Genomic DNA, 18491 nt, shown 5'->3' on the forward strand with positions numbered 1-18491 from the left:
GCAGGACAGCAGCCCTGGAGCCCCAGCAGGCCTCACCTGGGCTCTGCCCCTTCCCCTCTGCCAGGCTAAGCCAGTGCAACTTTGGGCCAGAGCATGTGTCCAGACTGGCCACCGGCCTGAACCAGGCCCTAAAGCTCACGGCTCTCACGTGAGTCACTGGGCCCACCCATGGGAGTGGGGGAAGGGTGGGGGCTCCCGGTGAGAGCTACCCCGGTAACGGACCTCTGTCCCCAGGCTGACCCGGTGCTGCCTGGGCCTGGAGCAGCTGACGCGACTGCTGAGTCTGCTGAGGTGGCCGGTGGGGCTGTTCAGTCTCAGGTACTGTCTCGCTCAGGGCCCCCGAGAAAGGGTCTCCCCCAGGATCGTGCCCCCAGCCACATCCCGTACCCCACCCTGCCACCTGAGCCCTGCCTTTAGCCCCAGAAACCCCCTCAGGCCCACGGAGAGGCTGCCGTCCTTGAGGTGGGCATCTCCTTGGGCACTGAAGAAAAACAAGAACCCGAAGAGGACACCCTGCTGAGGTCAACAATAACATAGCAGATACAGGGTGTGCCTGCTCACGGGGATCATTTTAAAACTTCCAGAAAAGGGTTGCTGAAGGGGAGGGGGAAGGGAGTACGGGGACACTGCGTGACAGGCATTAAGGAGGGCATGGGATGGAATGAGCACTGGGTGTTCTAGGCCCCTGAAGAATCACTAAACTCTGAGTCTGAAATAGTAGTACACTGTAAGTCAACTATTGTGAATTTAAATCACAAAGCAAATAAATAAATAGAAAAGAAATTTTTCAGAAAAAGCAGAGAAGTTACCAGCAGTAGAGAGAAGTTACCAGCAGTAGAAAGACTCCTGTCCTGAGACCCTGGGCTTGGCGGTTATTGGGGGTTCTTTATGCTTGCTTCATCTTTTTTTTCTTTTTTTTTTTTTTGGCTAAATTGTCCTCAAGTTGTAGATCTTGTAAAACATGCCTCCTAAACATTTCACCACGAATTTTAAAAAAACGAGGGGCGCCTGGGTGGCTCAGTGGTTTAAGCCTCTGCCTTCGGCTTGGGTCATGATCTCGGGGTCCTGGGATCGAGCCCCACATCGGGTTCTCTGCTCGGCGGGGAGCCTGCTTCCCCCTCTCTCTCTGCCTGCCTCTCTGCCTACTTGTGATCTCTCTCTGTCTATCAAATAAATAAATTAAAATCTTAAAAAAAAAAAAAAAAGAGGACATTTTGCACACAATCGCAGTTGAATGAGGATTCCCAAGAGAATCAGATCCAGTCTGATCTAAAAGGTCCCACTGTCCCCAAATGGGGTAGCTGGTACGTCGGACCCAGAAGCCAGTCAGGCAGCACACTGGCGTGGAGTAGTGATGGCTTTTAGGACTCTAAGTCCATGTCACACACGCCCCCGCCCTGCTTTCCTCTTTTACATCACTGACCTGTGGACAAAAGCGCCAACTGGGCCGTGTCTACACTGGCTGGCTCTGTCTGGTAGCTTCCCCCTGACTTTCCTGGAATGGAACTTAGACCCAAATGCCCCATGAGACTCAGTTACATATCTGGGTCCCAAACCCTGAGTTCATGGCCGGGGCTCGGCACGTCTCAGCACAGCCAGTGACGAGGCCGGTGAGGTCTCGTGGCTGTCCCAGATGCCGTTCTCCTTCGGTTGTGGTACAACAGACCTAACAAAATCTATCCTCCTAACCATCTTCAAGGCTGAAGTTCAGGAGTGTTAAATGCAGCCTCATTGTTCTGCATCCACAGCTCTTTTCTTGGAAAACTGAAACTTCACTCCCAAGACACACAACCCCGCTTCCCCCTCCCCCAGCTCCCGGCAGCCACCATTTTCCTTCTGAATCCACGGTTCGGGCTGCTCTAGGGACCCTGTCTAAGTGGGATCGGGCAGGATTTGTCCTGTCTATGACTGGCTTGTGTCACTGCATCACGGCCTTAGGGTTCATCCCCATTGAAGCAGGCATCAGAATTTCCTTCCTTTTCCAAGCTGACTGATGTTGCTTTGTACATAGACACCGTGTTCCGTTGATCCGTCCGTCCGTCCGTCCATCCGTGGACCCTTGGGTGGTTCCACCTTTTGTCTGTGGTTCTTTATGCTACTGCGACCATGGTGTCCAGATACCTCTTTGTGTCTCTGCCTTCAGTTCTTGTGGGTATCTACCCAGCATTGCTGGCTCACCCAAAATAACGCTTTAAAATAAAACTTTTCATACTCTAAAAATAATCCTTCCTCGTCGTAGAGATTTGTGGAAAATCCAGATGAACATAAGAAAATAGTACTTTGAAAAAGAAAAAAAAAACTCAACATAACTTCAAAAGCAGAAATATCTTAAACAACTCTCTTTTTTCCTGCTCCTAAATTAATGCACGCACATTGTAGAAAGTCCGGAAAAATATTGGAAACTAAGGAAGAAGGGGAGAAACCACTCGTGAGAATTCTACCATCTAAACAACTGTCGTCAACTTTTAATAGATTTTTCTTGAATCTCTGTCTTCCCATTTCTTTTTTCCCAAAATATTTTGTTTATTGGTTTGAGAGCGAGTAAGCAAGAGAGAGAGCACAAGTGAGGTGGAAGGACAGGGAAGGTGAGAGAGAGAGAGAGAAGCAGACTCCCCACCGAGTGGAAAACCCAGCATGGGGCTCGATCTCAGGACCCTGGGATCATGACCTGAGCTGAAGGCAAATGCTTAACTGAATGAGCCACCCAGGCGCCCCTGTTTTCCTGTTTCTATCCATGTTTTCTTCTCTTTCCATACATATTTTTTCCTTTTTTAAATACAAAATGGGGATGTTCTATATAGGATTGTATTTCCTTGTCTTTGCCATGCAACGCTATATGGACCTTTCCTTAAGCCTAAAACTGCTGTTTTAAAAAAAAAAGAATATTTTCCGTTGGGATTATAGCAGTAACTGTCAGAGCAAGGGTGTTGTTAGTTTCCTGTTTTATGCTTGTGCCTAGTTGTGTAATTTTATAGTTTTTAAATAAAGCCAAAAAGTGTCTGAGCCCCGCCCTTGCCCCCCCACCCCAGCTCCCACCCCAGGGGAGCTTCATCTCCTTCTGTTTCTGCAACAGGGTGGAGGAGCCGTGGGTCGGCACAGCCGGGGTGCTCGCCCTGCTAGAAGTCTGCACCCAGGCCTCAGGCAACATCACTGAAATAAGGTGAGTGGAGGGAGAAGGCCCCTCAGAATTCTTCATCTTTTCATGACCATTGGGACCGTCCCTCACCTAGACGTCAGTCTCTGGCCTTGTGGAGTAACAGCTGTGTCACTAGCAAATTCTCTGGATCTCCAAGATGGCAGGGGCTACACATATTTGTTGGGACTTGTGCAGTAATCAAGCCACAGGGCCAGAGAGAGGATGGCAGCCACAGAATTAAGACAAAGAGCTGCTGGATCCCAGGTAGACACAGCTGGGCATCCACACTGATTGTCTGGAAGTGGCCCCTGGGTTACAGTCAGCATGCACTGTGGCTCTAGGACTAGAGGTGACAGAATGACGTGGAGTAGCTAAGAGCAAAGGCTGTAGAGTCCCACTGACCTAGGTCCAGATGGATCCTGGGTCTGGGAGCTCAGAGTCAGTAGACCGGCAGCCCTGGGTGGAACTCAGCCACCACAGGAAAGCTGCTGTGCACCTCGCACTGGCTACCCGTTCTCTCCTCAGCATTTCGGAGACCCAGCAGCAGTTCTCTCTCCAGTTGGAGTTTCCCCATCAGGAGAACCCAGAGGCCGTGGCCCTCAGGTAGGACCTAGTACCTGGGCCCCCAGGGGTAGCTGGTGATGGGCCAGGGGTGGGGATAACTGTTGCTTCTGATCAATGGGTCTTGTGCCTTGCTTAGAGTCCTTTGATATCCAGAGTGTCTACATGGCCAAAGAAGTCTGGCCCAGCCTGCCCAACCCCACCCCAAACCTCAGTATCAGCTCTACTCATCCCTACCACCTTTCAATTCCCCCAACACCACCTTGCTCCCTTTGACCTCGGGGCCTTTGCACAGGCTATCACTGGACCAGAATGTTCTCTCCTCTCCTACCTTCTTCCTTCTTTACCTAGTTAGCTCTCCCTCATCCTTCAAGTCTCAGCTGAAATACCACTACCTCAGGAAAGCCCCTCTGAACCCCCAGACATAGTTAAGTTCTCCCATGACCCACCATTACAGATGCCTGGATTCACAGCATCCGAATCCATACAGCTCATTTTGGAAATTAAAATGTCACCCCTTTTGGGTGCCTGGGTGGCTCAGTGGGTTAAGCCGCTGCCTTCAGCTCAGGTCATGATCTCAGGGTCCTGGGATCGAGTCCCTCATCGGGCTCTCTGCTCAGCAGGGAGCCTGCTTCTTCCTCTCTCTCTCTCTGCCTACTTGTCAAATAAATAAATAAAATCTTTAAAAATAAATAAATAAAATAAAATGTCACCCCTTTTGAATGAATGCAGCCCTGCCTGTGTACATTCTGAGGATCAGACCGTAGCTGGATATCAGCCCCAACTCACCTCCTTAGGTATGTTCCCTTGTGCAGTAAACAACCTGCACCGCCATACCAGCTGCCTCATCTGGACTTCTCCTTCATAGCACTTGCCATAATTGAATAGAAAATTGTGGGACTTTATTTCATTCGTGTTTATTTACCCCTCAAAGGTAAGCTCCTTCTAGGCAGTGACTGAGTCACTGGTGTTCAGAAACTTCTGCCTCCCTATCTACCTCCAGGTTGGCTCACTGTGACCTCGGGACCCATCACAACCTTCTCGTCTGGCAGCTGATGGAGACATGTGCCAGACTGCAGCAGCTCAGGTCAGAACCCTGAAATACCAGCTAGGGCCCTGAGTTCTCTGATCACCCCCCAGTGCCCCAACCAGGCCACATGGGAGAAGCTGACCAATCCAGGATGTGGTCAGCATGGGAATGAGCAGAGCCTGGGGTAACATTACTTTCTCTGGCCTTTTTGCTTCCCCAAGCAGGAGAGAATCACACTTGGCCAGTGGGGGTAGAACCCCAGGATGGCCTAGGTGCCCCCACTGCGAGCGCTTGGGTGGTTCTTTCCCCTCTTTTGGGCACCCCCGTCTTTGTATGCTGGATGACCCCCCGAGGAGCATCCAACCTGAAATCCTCTGGAATGTGCTCTGGCCTTTACAGCTTGTCCCAGGTAAACCTCTGTGACACCAGCTCTCTGCTGCTGCAAAACCTCCTTCCGTCCCTGTCTGAGCTGAAGACATTCAGGTATGCAGACGAGACGTTCACTGGGAGGCTGTGCTCTGCCCCCACACTTCCTGCCCCCTCCCCCAACCCAGGGGCTGAGACTCCTTGAGGCCAGGAAATGATAGCAGCGTGTGTGGTCATCCACATTGCCACATGGCAGGAGTGATTTCCTCTTTTTCCTTTATTATTTGAAATAACTGCAAATGAACAGAAGACTTAGAAGCAGTTCCATATATCATTTTCCCAAATTCACCCCTTGTCAATATATTTTCTCCCGTCTTCCCTCCTTCCTCACCCCTCCCTTCTGCTCTCCTCCCTCCCTCTTTTACCGAGCCATTTGAAAGTCGTTGCATAAATGTGCCCCTTCACCCTTTGCTATTTCAGTGAATTGCCTAAGAACATTCCCTCCTGTAACCCAGTAAACCTATAAAATGCAGGAAATTTAACATCCTGCACTATCGTTATCAAAACTACTGTTCATATTCCAATTTTGCGCCAAAAGTCCCAGTCGTGTTGTTCGTGGCATTCCCCGCCCCCCCCCCCCCCCGCACCACCCCCGCCCAGAGTCCTGGATTCTACCTAGGATCACTCGCTACACTTAATTGTCATTTGCCTTTTGTCTCCAATTTGGACGGGTCCTCAGGCCCTCTTTGTCTTGCACGATATTGTCATGACATTTACATCTGTGATTTTGTCCACAATTTCCCCTCTGTTTGGCTTCAGGGTTCCCTCAAGTTGAGGTTTAGGTCCTGCCCCTGGGGCAGAAACTCACAGAGGTGTTGTTGTGTTCTCTTCGGGGAGGCACACTTTGTCCCCCCACACCCCGCTCCCTCCTCCCATGCTGGCAGTAACAACTGTGATTCCCCGCTGAAGGGGGGAGTGCCTGCCAGCTTTCTTCCCCTGCAAAGCTACTGTTTTCCCCTTTCTAATTAACCCATATCTTGGAGGGAGACACTTTAAGGCGCTGTAGAAAATCCTGTCCTTTCTCACATTGTCATCTGCCGATTTCCACCCTCCCTGAGAAGGCTTGCCTCAATCCAACGTCAGTATGATGGTTGCACAATGAAGCTTTTCTCACTTTTAATTCTCCTGTAAACCAACTGATTGCATCCGGGAGCAAGTGTCCTTTTGGGGCCAGTGTCTCTTGAACACCTCTCTAGTACTTGCTACTCAGCTTTGTGGTTTAAATAAAGATGCAGCGCTCGTGGTAAAAGCCCATCGCTAGCTAGATTTACAGTGAGGCCCGACTATGGCACAGGTGGTGAAGTTGCTACCTGAGTACGGTTTAGGGAAATACTCCACTGGTCCAGGCTGTACTAAGTGTAATGATTCCAAGGTGGGGGAGATTTATGAAGGGAGAGAGGGCACCTTCCCCCCTGCCCCACCCCTCCTCCTTGGCCTCTGCTAGCAACACTTAGAGCTCTCAAGGCCTTGAGTCCCTGTCTGACCTTCTGCCTTTGACCCCCACCAGGCTGACCTCCAGCTGTGTGAGCTCTGAGGGCCTGGCCCACCTGATATCTGGTCTGAGCCACTGCCACCACCTGGAGGAATTGGAGTGAGTCACGGAGGTGGTGGGGGCGGGGGGTGGGGGGGGGGGGGGAATGGATCTGGGAAGGGATGGCCCAGCCGAGGGCAGGGGTGGCGCGGAGAGCTGGGCCTTTGGTAAGGTGGGTGGTGAGACTTCGGCCTGTCTCTTGGCTCCCTGATGAAGCCCAGCAACCCTGGGTGTGGCCTGGGAAAGCTGAGCACTGCCTTCCTGGTCCCAGCTTACCACTGGCTCCGAGCGATCCAGGATGAGTAACCATGCCTGTCTGTCTTTACATTTCACATGAAATGTAAAATGGGGGTCATCGCCCTTCTCTGCCAGGGGGTCTGTGGGGTCGAAGGGATCACTGCACATGTGTGTCTGTGTGTCCCCTGGTCCTGGCTTCCTCTTTTGCAGCCCTCATCCAGGGCATTCTTTCTCAGCTGGATCATCTGAGACAGCCAAAGGCCAACGGCCATGCCCCCTCCTCAGGGACCCCAAAGCCCAGCCCTTGAGCCAGCCAGGAGTGCCCCGGCGGGGCCTGGACAAAGAGGGTGGTCCGAGATCTGCAGACCCCGAGTTGCCCCCACTGAGGGCACTAAGAGATGCAGATGGCTAGTGAGATAGCTCAGCTCCAGGAGCCAGGAAGGCTTGGCTGACACTCACCTCGTACTTGGCCCCCTCCAGCTTATCCAACAACCCATTTGTTGAGAAGGACACCGAAGCGTTGATGACGGTCCTTGAGGGGATGTGCTGGCTGAAGAGGCTCGAGTAAGTGGTGGTGGTGGTGGTGATGGGGAGGGAGGAAGGTGGGGAGGAGCTGGGAGCCTAGGAACCTTTTCCTCTCTTGTGAACACAAGCTGTGACATCCCTGGATGGATACAGGTGAGCCAAATTACCCTCCCTTTTACTCCCTTACCTGGCTGAGTGCCAGCAAAATGCTTGATCCCTGGAAATAAAATCCTCAGTCACGCTGACCCAAGCCAGACACTGACTGGCTCATGCCACAGGAAATTAGAAGGCAGCTAACTTCAGGCATGCTGTATCCAGGGGTTCTGTATTTGTTCTCTCTCTCCGCCCTGTCCCCACCCCATCTTGACTTCATTCTCAGGCAGGTGGTCTCTGTGGGTGGCAGGTTTCCTCTCTCCAGCTTCACAGAAAAGGAGCACCTTTCTCTCTGTAGTTATAAGCTCTAGATGATTCTCACTGGACCAGCTCAGGTCACATGCCCACCCCTAAGCCAAGCACTGGGGAGCAAAGCTTACAGTCTTCCAAGTGGCCAGATCTGGGTCACATGCCCACCCAACTGCCTGGACTTGAGGGACCGGCGGTGTTTCTGGACACTATTGTCAGAAATGGGAGAAACAAATTGTGGGCAGGTGAGACGCACAGCTGTCGGCTGCTCTTTGTTTACAATCATTTCCTTGGGAACTGGCAGTATTTTTACTCTCACCTATAATTTGGAAGTCCCCGGGTTCCAACAAGAGCAGAGATAGTCTCAGTGTGAAGGACAGCCACCCCCCCGTGCCCAGTCATATCAGTATCTAGACAGAGCCTTTTACACAGTGTCTTTTACTGTTAATCTCTAAGTTTCTCTGATGACAAAAATATACCCCGGTTATAGAAAGTTTCGTAATTACAGAAATATGTAACAAAGGACACGAAATCCTCTGGCAGTGACACCCCCTGGGGAAACTGCTCTGAAGGAGCAGTGTGTGAATTTGCTTCCAGATTTTTTTCAACATATGTGTTGAATAAGGTTTAAAAGTAGCCTTCTGACTTTTTGCCCGGTAACAGTAGAATTCTCCCACTTTGTCCCTTTCTGCTTGTCCTGAGGACCCGGGGCATGGATGGTATCAGAGAGACGTTTGACCAGAGGACCCACGTGTCTTTCTCCCAAGCTGTTTCTTTGTCTTTCCCCCATGTGCCTTCACCTCTGTCAGCCTTCCTTCTGGAAGCTTTTGTTGGATGGGGGCAGGGAGAGGGGGTGTTGGAGGCCCAATGAGATCGTTGATTGGCTCATGCATGCATTTAACAGGTGTTTGCCAGGACCCGGGGCTGGAGGTACCACAGAGAACAGGACAGATGTGTGATCTGTCCCTGGTTTCCCAGGCAACTAGTGCCACTCTCTTTACCTCTCACCTGCTCGGCCACCCCAGCTCTAAAGGGGGCATGATGAAGAGAGGGGATGGATTCCCCACTGTCCAAACGCCCCTGCCCGTTTCAGATCTGTCATTTCTGAGTGTTTCCTCCCCGCCACCAGCTGACGTCTTCCACCTGCCCCATCTGTGGCCGAATAGTCAGGGGTATGGCCCCTGGTTAGGAGCCATGCCACCTGGCTTCAACCCTTGGTAGGGTGACTGCTGTCCCAGTTTCCCTGGGGCTGAGAGTCGCCCATCCTGGAGCCCCCCTCAATTCTAGGCAGACCAGGATGCCTCTGAATGTGTGAGCTTGGGCAAATTACTTCTCTGTGCTTTTCTCCCCATCTTAACTTTGGCAAAAATAGCTGTACTTACCTCCTAGGGGTGTGGCAAGGATTAAATGAGATAATACATAGGAAGTCCTTAGAACAGAGCCTGGCACAGAGTTCACACTCTGCAAGTACTGGCTCCTGTTTTTTTATTTATTTTTATTTTTATTTTCATTTTATTATTATTATTATTATTCCCCTCTCCTGCCCCGGGTGGGGGCCTGGAGTGTGATCCCAGGGGTGACACATGCTTGGGGTTCAGGAACGGGAGTCCTATGACCTTGGGTTCTGTTGTGTTGCTTCTACTTTCTGTGTGGCCTTTAATAAGCTCTCTAATCATGCTCTGAGCCTCAGTGTGCCTCATCTGCAAAATGGGGATGAGAGAGTTCTACTTCTCAGGATGGCCCCAAGCTCAGTGCTCAACCTCGAGTATATGCCCGCTCTGGGGCCGCTAGGATGCCTGGTCAGCAGACTGGGTCCCGTGTGCTTCGGAACACAGACCTGCTGCCTGGGTGGCCTTTACTCATGCAGAGAAACGGCCTTTGGATGCCTCATGCGGTTTTGTTTTATACAATATGTCTACTTCGTGTGGATGTAAATGGCTATCTTGGAGGACCCTGGGGATTGCTGAGCACCAAGGCCTGCCGACTGGATGGGGCCTTGGTCTCTACCGGCGACCCAACCCCAGTGATGTCCTCCTCTGGCCTCCTCTCCTCCAGCCTCAGCCATCTGCCGCTGGGCAGCTCCGCCCTGGCCCTGCTCACCCAGGGACTAAGCCACATGAGCGTCCTGCAGAGCCTCCGGTGAGTGGCCCAGTGACCGCATGGGAATGAGTGGGAGGACACACCCGGGGTCTGCGGGGACCGCCCGCCCAGGGAAGCACTAGAGGCATTTCCCTGAGGACCGCCCGTGACTCCCGGGCCTGGGGACGTTGCTGCCCTCCCAGGTCAGTGCCCACCGCTCTTGCCTTCCGCTGCCACCAGCTCCCTCCCGCTATAGGAGTGACCGCCAGGGGCTGGGCCCGAATCCTGGAACAGCCCTAAATGTGCACCGTTCTCCCGGTGTGCTCGTTCACATTTCTGATTCCACAAGCTTGCGCTGCCTAGATTCTGCATTTCTAACAAGCTCCCAAGTAATACCAATCCTGAGGGTCAGTAAGGACAGTATGGTCTCTGACCTGGTGACCTTGGCGTTCTTCCTGTGGGCCCCTGGCCACCTTGATTAACAGATATAACACATTCTGTTCTCGGGATTTTGCAAAATATAAAATGCGGCGACTACAGATAAACCCAAGAGACTTTGTGTCTCCCCGAGTCCCCTCCCCCACGTGGCTGCCTAGAGTGCGTGACAGATGAGGTCAGAGAGTTCTGAGAAGCATATCAGATGGGACTAGGTCATTTCATCCAAAATTAATTCTCCGAAAGGCACTTCCCTAAAGTTTAATTTGTGAAAAGAAGGAAAACAAAACAGCCTTCAGATCCTTGACACAGGGCCTTGACAGTTTGCCTCCTGTGGTTTGTTGGGTTTGGGTTTTCGCCACTCATGGGGGCAGGGCAAGGTCAGGGTGCAGAAAAGGTCAATAAACCGGCTTTATGGAAAAGCCCAGTGTTTGCATTGCTTAGAACACCTGTGCCGGGGAGAAATGATTTGCCTGGATTACGGAGCCCCATGAAACTGGCCATTAGCCAGGGTGGCCCGGGCGTTCCCTGACATGGAGGCTGAGGCAGAGACTGGCCAGACGAAACAGTGTGGCCACAGCTCCTGGGCCGGGGGAGCAGGGAGCTCTGGGCTTGCGTTTCCGCTTTGCCTGGGAGTCACCAGCAGTACATGGCCAGTCATGGTTCCTCCCTGGACTCAGTTTTCTCATCTGGACTCTGGGTACAGTCATTCCCACCTTACCTGTCCCCCTCCCCAACCAACCCCTCAAGTTGAGCATATGGGTTCCTGGTGTGTAAAAGCTTTGCAAACCTAACCTAGCACCTTCAAAGGCCTGGGCCTCTGCTCCTGACCAAGGCCTCTGCTTCTCCAGGCTGAGCAGGAATGGTATTTGTGATGTCGGCTGCCTCCAACTTTTGGAGGCTCTCAGAGCTGCCAGCAGCTTGAAGGAGCTGGGGTGAGTTGCCTCTCTGTCCCCCAACTCAAGACAACTTGGGCAGGGCGAGATGGGAAAAGCAAGGGGATCCTCGATTGAGTATGCTCTGCCCAGCCTCATCCGCGTGCCTTCACCCGCTTCCCCCTTCACAACCCCAGGCCTAGACCGTCAGGAAACCCCAAGATGGGTTGTGAGATTGTGGGCTGCAGCAAGAGGGATTCAGGTCAGACACCAGGGAGAACATCCTGGAAACAGAAGACAAGGGTCGGAAGTCCTCACCTCAGACGGGCTGAGGGACCTGCCTCAGTGTGAGCTGGGGCCTCTCTCTAGACATCACTACCTCTTCTGTGCTGAGAGGGGGGCTGTGGACGAAATGACATGGCGGCCAGGCGGATGGTTCCAGTCCTCCTGTTGTTCTCTCCCCAAGCTTGAGCCACAACCAGATCAGAGACTTCGGTGCCCAGCACCTAGCTGCCATCCTCCCCGCGCTGCCTGAGCTCAGGAAGATAGAGTGAGTGGTCAGGCCTCCTGACAGGGGCCCTCAGTAGCCATACCGCGGACGGGGAGACCCTGGCCCCGCCTCAGGCTGACCTTCCTGTGCCATCCTCAGTGTCCAAGCGGTGGGGCTGGGTTACGTGCAGGCCCCGCCAGCCGTGGGATCTTCAGCCAGCCCAGGCCCTGGTCTGATCCTTCCTGCCCCCTCAGGTAGAGAAGGTCTACGGCGGGGGTGTGGTCTCTCGGGGCCCTAGCAGGTGCGCTCGGGTGGGGGGACCTGGGTATCCCAGGGTCTGATGTCTACCCACCCTCAGCCTCTCAGGGAATGGCATTGGCCCAGCTGGGGGAGTGCTGTTGGTGGAGTCTCTCGCCCTCTGCAAGCACTTGGAGGAGCTAATGTAAGTGTGGGTCCTGCTGGCTGCCCTCTGCCCTTCGTATCCCCTAAGCCCTCCTGGCCTTTGTGTTCCCCGGGGCACCCAGGGCAACACGGGGTCTGGAGCCAGCCGGCCCGGTGCTCACCCTCATCTCTGTCCTCTTCCAGGCTGGGCTACAATGGCCTGGGAGATGTCACAGCCCTGAGGCTGGCACAGAGGCTGCCCCACCACCTGAGAGTCCTACAGTGAGTGTCCCTCCGCCGGGCTCTTCTGCACGGCTGGCCGGGAGGGGTTCGCAGGCAGCGCTGGGGAATCAAGGCCTCCACTAACGGAACTGCCAGCCCTAGGTCAGGTCGTGGTACGTGCTGGGACGGCCTGCCCCGCCCTGCCCACTCCTCCCCTGCTTCGGGAGCCTGGGGCAGGGTGGTCAGGAGACCCAGCCTCATCCTGGGTTGTGACCAGCGCCTTCTGGGCCGTGAGCCAAGCCGCTACCCGTTCTGAGTCTTGGTTTCCTTATGTGCAAAAGAAGTACCATGGTCTGCACTCCGTGTGTCCCTGAACCGGTCTCTGAGGGCGGGTGAGGCAGTGTCAGCAAAGGGCTGGGCCATAGAAAAGCACCGGTTTCTGCCCCGGGCCTCGCCAAAGCCTCCCAGCAGCCAGCCCCAAGGCCAGATTGCTAGCTGCTCCGTTTTCCAGGCAAGGGAAGCCAAGCCAAGAGACGCATGGAGAGCTTGCTTTACTGACACATGAAAGAGCTGGGGGCCCTTACCACCGCCCTCCCCCCAGAGTCCTGTGTGGATGGGGAGAAGGTTTGGGGTGACAGTGACCTGATGGTCTGATGGGGCGGCCTGAAACAATGCTGAGCGTGGGGGCTCTGGGAAGGCTCCTGAGCCCTACACCTACCCGCCTTCCACTCACCTTCTCCCCTTTCCCCAGCCTGCCCTCTAGCGGCCTGAGCCTAGAGGGGGCGCTGCTCCTGAGCCAGGCCCTGGATGGACGCCCATATGTGGAAGAGATTAGGTGAGTGTGGGCCGTGGAGTGTGGGCAGAGGAGCAGCCAGGGCGGGTCTCGGGGCTCCTCTCACAGGTGTCTCCCTATCTCACAGCTTGGCAGTGAACAGTCTGGCGACAGGGGTCCCACATTTCCATCAGGGGCTCCCACTGCTCAGGCAGATCGAGTGAGTCGCCTTTCCTGACCACCTGGGGAGCTGGGGTTGGTGGGGAGGGAGGCAGCGTCTGGCACCTGGGAAGGCTTTTGAAGGGACAGAGACCTCAAGTATAAGGAAGCCTGGGGCAAAAAGGGGCACCTTCCTAAGTCTCCCCCCACCCCCACCCCAGGCCACTCCTTTGCCTCGGGCCCCGACTGCACGGTGGGCAGAGGCAGGCTGGCTGGAGATGCCCCCGACTCAGTCACGCTTCAGCCTGTCCTCTTGTTTGTCCCCAGCCTGGTTTCCTGTGAGATTGACAACCACGCAGCCAAGCCTCTAGCTGCCAGCCTGGTGCTCTGCCCCGCGCTGGAAGAAGTCCTGTGAGTGCTTGGAACAAGCCCTAGCGGGAAAGGGCGGGGGTCTGGGGGCTTGGCCTGGCTGCCCACCTCCTTCCGGCCTAAAGCTCCCCGACCGGTCCCCTATCTGTAAGTGGGGAAGGTCTTAAGCCTCCTCTTGAGGAAGTTTGAACATTGTGGCCATGAGTGATGTTGGGCAAATCCATTCAGCCTCTCCTGCCTGTTTCCCCCACTGTGGGCTGGAGCAGGGCAGGCGGGGAGGTAGACTAGTGGGTCCCTGAAAGCTCTTTGCCCCTGACCTTCCCTTTGGGAGGTGGTTGGGTAGATCACCTCATCTGGTTTACAGAACCTCGATTTATAAACCTCTTGCTCGTGGTGAAGCATGCTCCCCACCAGCCCCCTGCTTATGCCCACTCCCCTCCTGGCAATCAGATACGGTCTGGCCTTGGGCAGCCACAGGGGCAAACCACACTGAGGACTAGCCTGGGGCCCTGACCACACAATGGAAGAAAATGCTCTTTCCTAGGGTATAGGACACAGGGGATTCCAAGAGGGTATTAGGTTTGCATCTTAAAGGGTTTTTTTTTTTACATTTTTTATTTACATTTAATTAATTAACATATAATGAATTATTGGTTTCAAAGGTTCAGTTTTATACCCACTGCTCATCTTATCACGTGCCCTCCTTAAAGCCCATCACCCAGTTACCCCCTCCCTCCACCTCCCTCCCCTCCAGAAACCCTCAGTTTGTTTCCTGTGATTAAGAGTTTCTTATGGTTTGTCCATCTTAAAGGTTTTAATCCTTCTCATTACATGACACCAAAGAGAAAGTCTCCAGATCCCTGCTAAGGCATCTTTAACACCTAACACTGGTGATTCTCCTGATTTATTTTTTACTTGATAAGCCAAGAAATAGTGTATATGACCATGGAGCAGATAATTATTTCATACCAAAGGTAAATCAGAGATGAGCCAGTGCAACCTAACTGCTGCGGTCTTGAAATATCACCAGCCAGAAAGTGCTTGAATTTTTTCTGCTTACGTTTTTCTTCGTGATTCTCCCTTTGTAACCAGCAGGGGGCAGGCCACAGGCTCAGCATCTTCGGAAGGACGGAGGTTCCGGCTAGAAATGATTACTATTGTCTGTGCTGTATTTGTCGTTGTAACTGCCTTCTGTTTAGGATTGTCAACGCAGGTTTCCCATTGATAGTAGTGATTAGTATTACCTAAGATTAATCTCTTAAAGTAAAAAAAAAAAAAAGCAGAGAGGAGGACCACTTTAGAGAAAATGGGGTGCATGGATATGATGCTGAAGGCACGTGCATGGTAGAAGTTTGCATCAGGACGTTGTTGCTGCAGACCATGTGCTCCAAATTCTCTGGACAGCCAGCTCTCAAGCTGTCTGGGTTCTTGAAAGATGACCAGCGCAACAAGGGGGTTGGGGAGGGGAAGAGACTTATCTCCACCCTGAAAAGTCTTCCACGCGGGCGCACAAGCACCCTATCAAGTGGCCTTTCTCACACCTGTGTGGCAACCTCCTTAGTCCCCAGCCCTCCGCACCTGCCACCGTGTCTCTACCCCTTGACCTCACTGTTTTCCTGCCACTGACCTTAGGACCCCTCCCCTGCAGGCTGTCCTGGAATCTACTTGGGGACGAGGCGGCTGCAGAGCTGGCCCGGGTCCTGCCGAGGATGAGCAGGCTGAAGAAAATGGAGTATGAAGGGCACATCCTGGGAAACCAGAACTGGGAAGCATGCCAAGGGGAACCCCTGCCCTTGGGAAAACCAAGAGGCCACTTCCTGCCATAGAGCAGGAACTCACGGAGTTGCACATTCTGGTCCAAGCCCCTCTCAACCTTAGGTCTCCCTGGGCCCTGGCCTTCAGCCTTCCTGCTGTACTGTGTTGGGTTCTGCAAGCATCTTGGCCTGGGGGCGGGGCATACAGGGAAGCCCATCGCCCCCCACTCAAGCCATTTCTCTTTCCCCTTTCTCTGCTATCTATTGAAAAGCTTGGAGAAGAACCAGATCACAGCTTGTGGAGCCTGGCTCCTGGTCGAAGGGCTGGCACAAGGATCTGGCATCCAAGTCATCCGGTAAAAAGGGCTCACGGTGGGGGGATGATGGGTGGGAGGCCACACCAACCTCTAGAATATAAGGGGACTCCCTGTACAAAGAGGCAAGATCTGGCTTGAGGGTTATCAGAGGAGACTTGGTTCTCTCCACCAAGAATTTGGCAACACACAGACCTGGATCAAATCCCAGCTCTGCCATTTGCCAATTATGGAACTTTGAGTCAGCAACTCAACCTCTCTTGACCTCAATTTCCTCATCTGTAAAATGGGCTCAATGATAGTATCAGGGAGTTGTTGTGAGGACTAAACAGTTCTATACAGCACTGAGCACAATGCCTAGCACATAGTAAGCACTTAAAATGGTAGAATCAGAACCACCACATACAGCCATATAGGTTGTGCACTGCACAAGAGCATTGCCTCTGTGGGACACCATTCATATATTGGTATGTCAGATTTCTAGTAAATGGTAGTGAAGTGGCTTGTTCAATAGAAATGAATATTTCATGACAACTTCAAATGATGGAAGTAAAGTGTCATGAAGAAGGGGAGTTTTTCCTTATTTGCACGAACATGTCATATGAGTGTGGTCCTGGCTGGGATCATGAGCTCCTAGGGATGAAGACTGAGTGGGAGAAATCAGGAGGTGGGTGTGGAGGATATCCATCTCCTTAGGGTAGCCATGCTGGTCTAACCTGCCAGGTAGCTCTGGGCATGGCTCTTCCCCGTCTTGGGCCTGGGTCTCCCCATCTGTAGGGGATGGAGACAAGAGTATGAGCATGCCACTCCTGGTGCTCAGTGCCTGTCTCTGTGTCCTGCAGCCTCTGGAACAACCCCATCTCCCCCGACGTGGCCCAGCACCTGCAGAGCGAGGAGCCCAGGCTGGACTTCGCATTCTTTGACAAGCAGCCGCAGCCGCCTCGGGGTAGTTGAAGGCCCCCCTCAAGATCCTTTGAATTCAGCCAAGTGAAGCCAACTTCCACTCACCAGGACAGTGGGCTCAGGAAAAGAGCCTCCGCTGGGGGCCCCTGTGTGCTGCCCCAGGAGGGAGGGGCACATTGGTCTTGCTATGGTCTTCAGGAAGGGACCAGGAGCCTCGTGTGGCCAAAAGACTACCCCGTGTTGCATGTGACATGCATGACCAGTCAGAGACATGTCACACAATGAAAGTGTCATGATGTGATGTGTGACACAGAAGATCACATATGGTAGAATTCTCTGTGACGTTACATGGAACTTGCAGCGTGGCCTGTGGGTCAGTGGGATAGGTCCTGGTATCACCACGTGGCAGCACACATGATCCATGGTTCACATATGACATGTGACAGATGCTCATCTCATAGGACTTATGACTGGCCAGATACCCGCAGGCTGGTAGAAAATCTAATTTATTACTTTTTAAAATCAAGTATATATTTATACATTGCACTTTCAGAGCAGCTAAGCCGGGGAATGTTCTCCACTCAGAAATGGGATGGGGAGAGTGTCCAAGCACTGACTAGCCCAGTGGCCTGAGGGCCAAACCCTAGACTCAGCTATGAGACTTTTGGATGAGGTCCGTCTTGCCTCAAGCCTCGGTTTTCCCATTTATAAATGGGACGACTCCCTCCTCTTAAACCCAAGCTTCCAAAGACTTTGGGCCCAGATCTAGGGACGGTCCTCGGGAACGGATGGACCCAGTCTGACCTATGTCCCGGAAGAAGCCTTGTCTAAGGATGTGGGGGTAGGCACTACTGGGATAAACAGGCAAGGCCACTGGGTTCAGACACTACCTCAGCAGGATCCGGGTGAGATCCCAGGGGCTGCGCGTGCTACCTAACATTATTTCCAGAAAGGCCCAAGGATGGCCTTGCCACACTTGAAGCCAAATTTGACCAATAAATGTGGATGGTGTCCCAGCCTCTACCCTAAGTCTGATGTGTGCTGCTAACTCACCAAGGTCCGGAGTGGTTCACCCCCTGCCCCAGGGCCTGGAGAGGAAGACAGACCACAGAAAGGTGAACTGAGAGCAACACTGGCCCAGGAGTCAGAAGACATGGAGTCAAGTCCAGACTCTGTCTCTGCTGTCACAGGCTCGTGGGCAAGCTGCCTACCCACTCTGGAATCAGCAGTACTGTGAGAGTATTACAGAAACTCAGAGTGTTAGAACGGTCCTTTGTTTGACTTGCATGCTATTTAAACTCTTTTCGGAATCAGGCATCAATATTTAAAAGTGGGAGCTTTTACATAAATCCAGATTTTCAGCTTTCAGTTTGGCGTTAGTCCCCACATTCCCACTCAAGGGAAATTCGTGGAGTCATTTGACCGTGCCCTTTAGGTATGGCACACATCTCTGTTTGCCACAGTCCTCACCACTCCCCAGTGTGTCCCCTTCTCCCTTTTGCTGCTTGCTGGGTCCTACTGAAGGCCTGGACTCTCGGCCCTGGGGGGGGGGGGGGCGCTGATGGGTGGTATATAAAAAAACATGGCTTGGGAAGTCAGATGGGCATGGAGTGCACTGTGACTTGACTCCTTGCTGCTCTTCAAAAGCAAACTATTTCTGGACATGAGTTAGTAATCCCCCCTGGTCCCCAGGACTTTTGGAGCTGTCCAGGAAGGATGGTGTACAAAGTTTCTGGTAGGCAGCAAGTACCGGTTACATGCTAGTTTCCTTCCCCTTTTAGGGTTGAATATCATATGAGGTGAAGAGATGCTTGAAATGACAGGAGAATAGCACCCACTCCCTGTCACCGGCCTGTGGGCTGAACAGGTTGATGGCTGGAGAAGCTTTCC

The 18491-nt window shown here is 53.0% G+C and overlaps 1 protein-coding gene across 12 annotated transcripts in view; it reads left to right on the forward strand.

The window, feature by feature from the left end:
* Positions 1–17624, forward strand: part of NLRC5 (NLR family CARD domain containing 5) — an 84927-nt gene extending 67303 nt beyond the window's left edge. For 7 of the 12 annotated variants that reach the window (XM_059383269.1, XM_059383268.1, XM_059383272.1 and 4 more), the window contains 20 exons: positions 65–148; positions 235–318; positions 3074–3160; positions 3662–3739; positions 4701–4784; positions 5127–5210; positions 6661–6744; positions 7402–7485; positions 9904–9987; positions 11214–11297; positions 11435–11584; positions 11704–11787; positions 12086–12169; positions 12313–12390; positions 13082–13165; positions 13251–13322; positions 13589–13672; positions 15279–15362; positions 15657–15740; positions 16541–17624. In XM_059383269.1, the coding sequence (XP_059239252.1) occupies positions 65–148; positions 235–318; positions 3074–3160; positions 3662–3739; positions 4701–4784; positions 5127–5210; positions 6661–6744; positions 7402–7485; positions 9904–9987; positions 11214–11297; positions 11435–11584; positions 11704–11787; positions 12086–12169; positions 12313–12390; positions 13082–13165; positions 13251–13322; positions 13589–13672; positions 15279–15362; positions 15657–15740; positions 16541–16652 (1753 nt within the window). In that variant the 3' untranslated portion in view covers positions 16653–17624. Of the gene's footprint in view, positions 1–64; positions 149–234; positions 319–3073; positions 3161–3661; positions 3740–4429; positions 4495–4700; positions 4785–5126; positions 5211–6660; positions 6745–7401; positions 7486–9903; positions 9988–11213; positions 11298–11434; positions 11585–11703; positions 11788–12085; positions 12170–12312; positions 12391–13081; positions 13166–13250; positions 13323–13588; positions 13673–15278; positions 15363–15656; positions 15741–16540 lie in introns of those variants that run through there. The other 5 variants (XM_059383275.1, XM_059383276.1, XM_059383277.1 and 2 more) reach the window with 3 other exon arrangements.
* The last annotated feature ends 867 nt before the right edge of the window (positions 17625–18491 follow it).

Source organism: Mustela nigripes, chromosome 17, assembly GCF_022355385.1.
Source record: "Mustela nigripes isolate SB6536 chromosome 17, MUSNIG.SB6536, whole genome shotgun sequence".
Taxonomy (NCBI): domain Eukaryota; kingdom Metazoa; phylum Chordata; class Mammalia; order Carnivora; family Mustelidae; genus Mustela; species Mustela nigripes.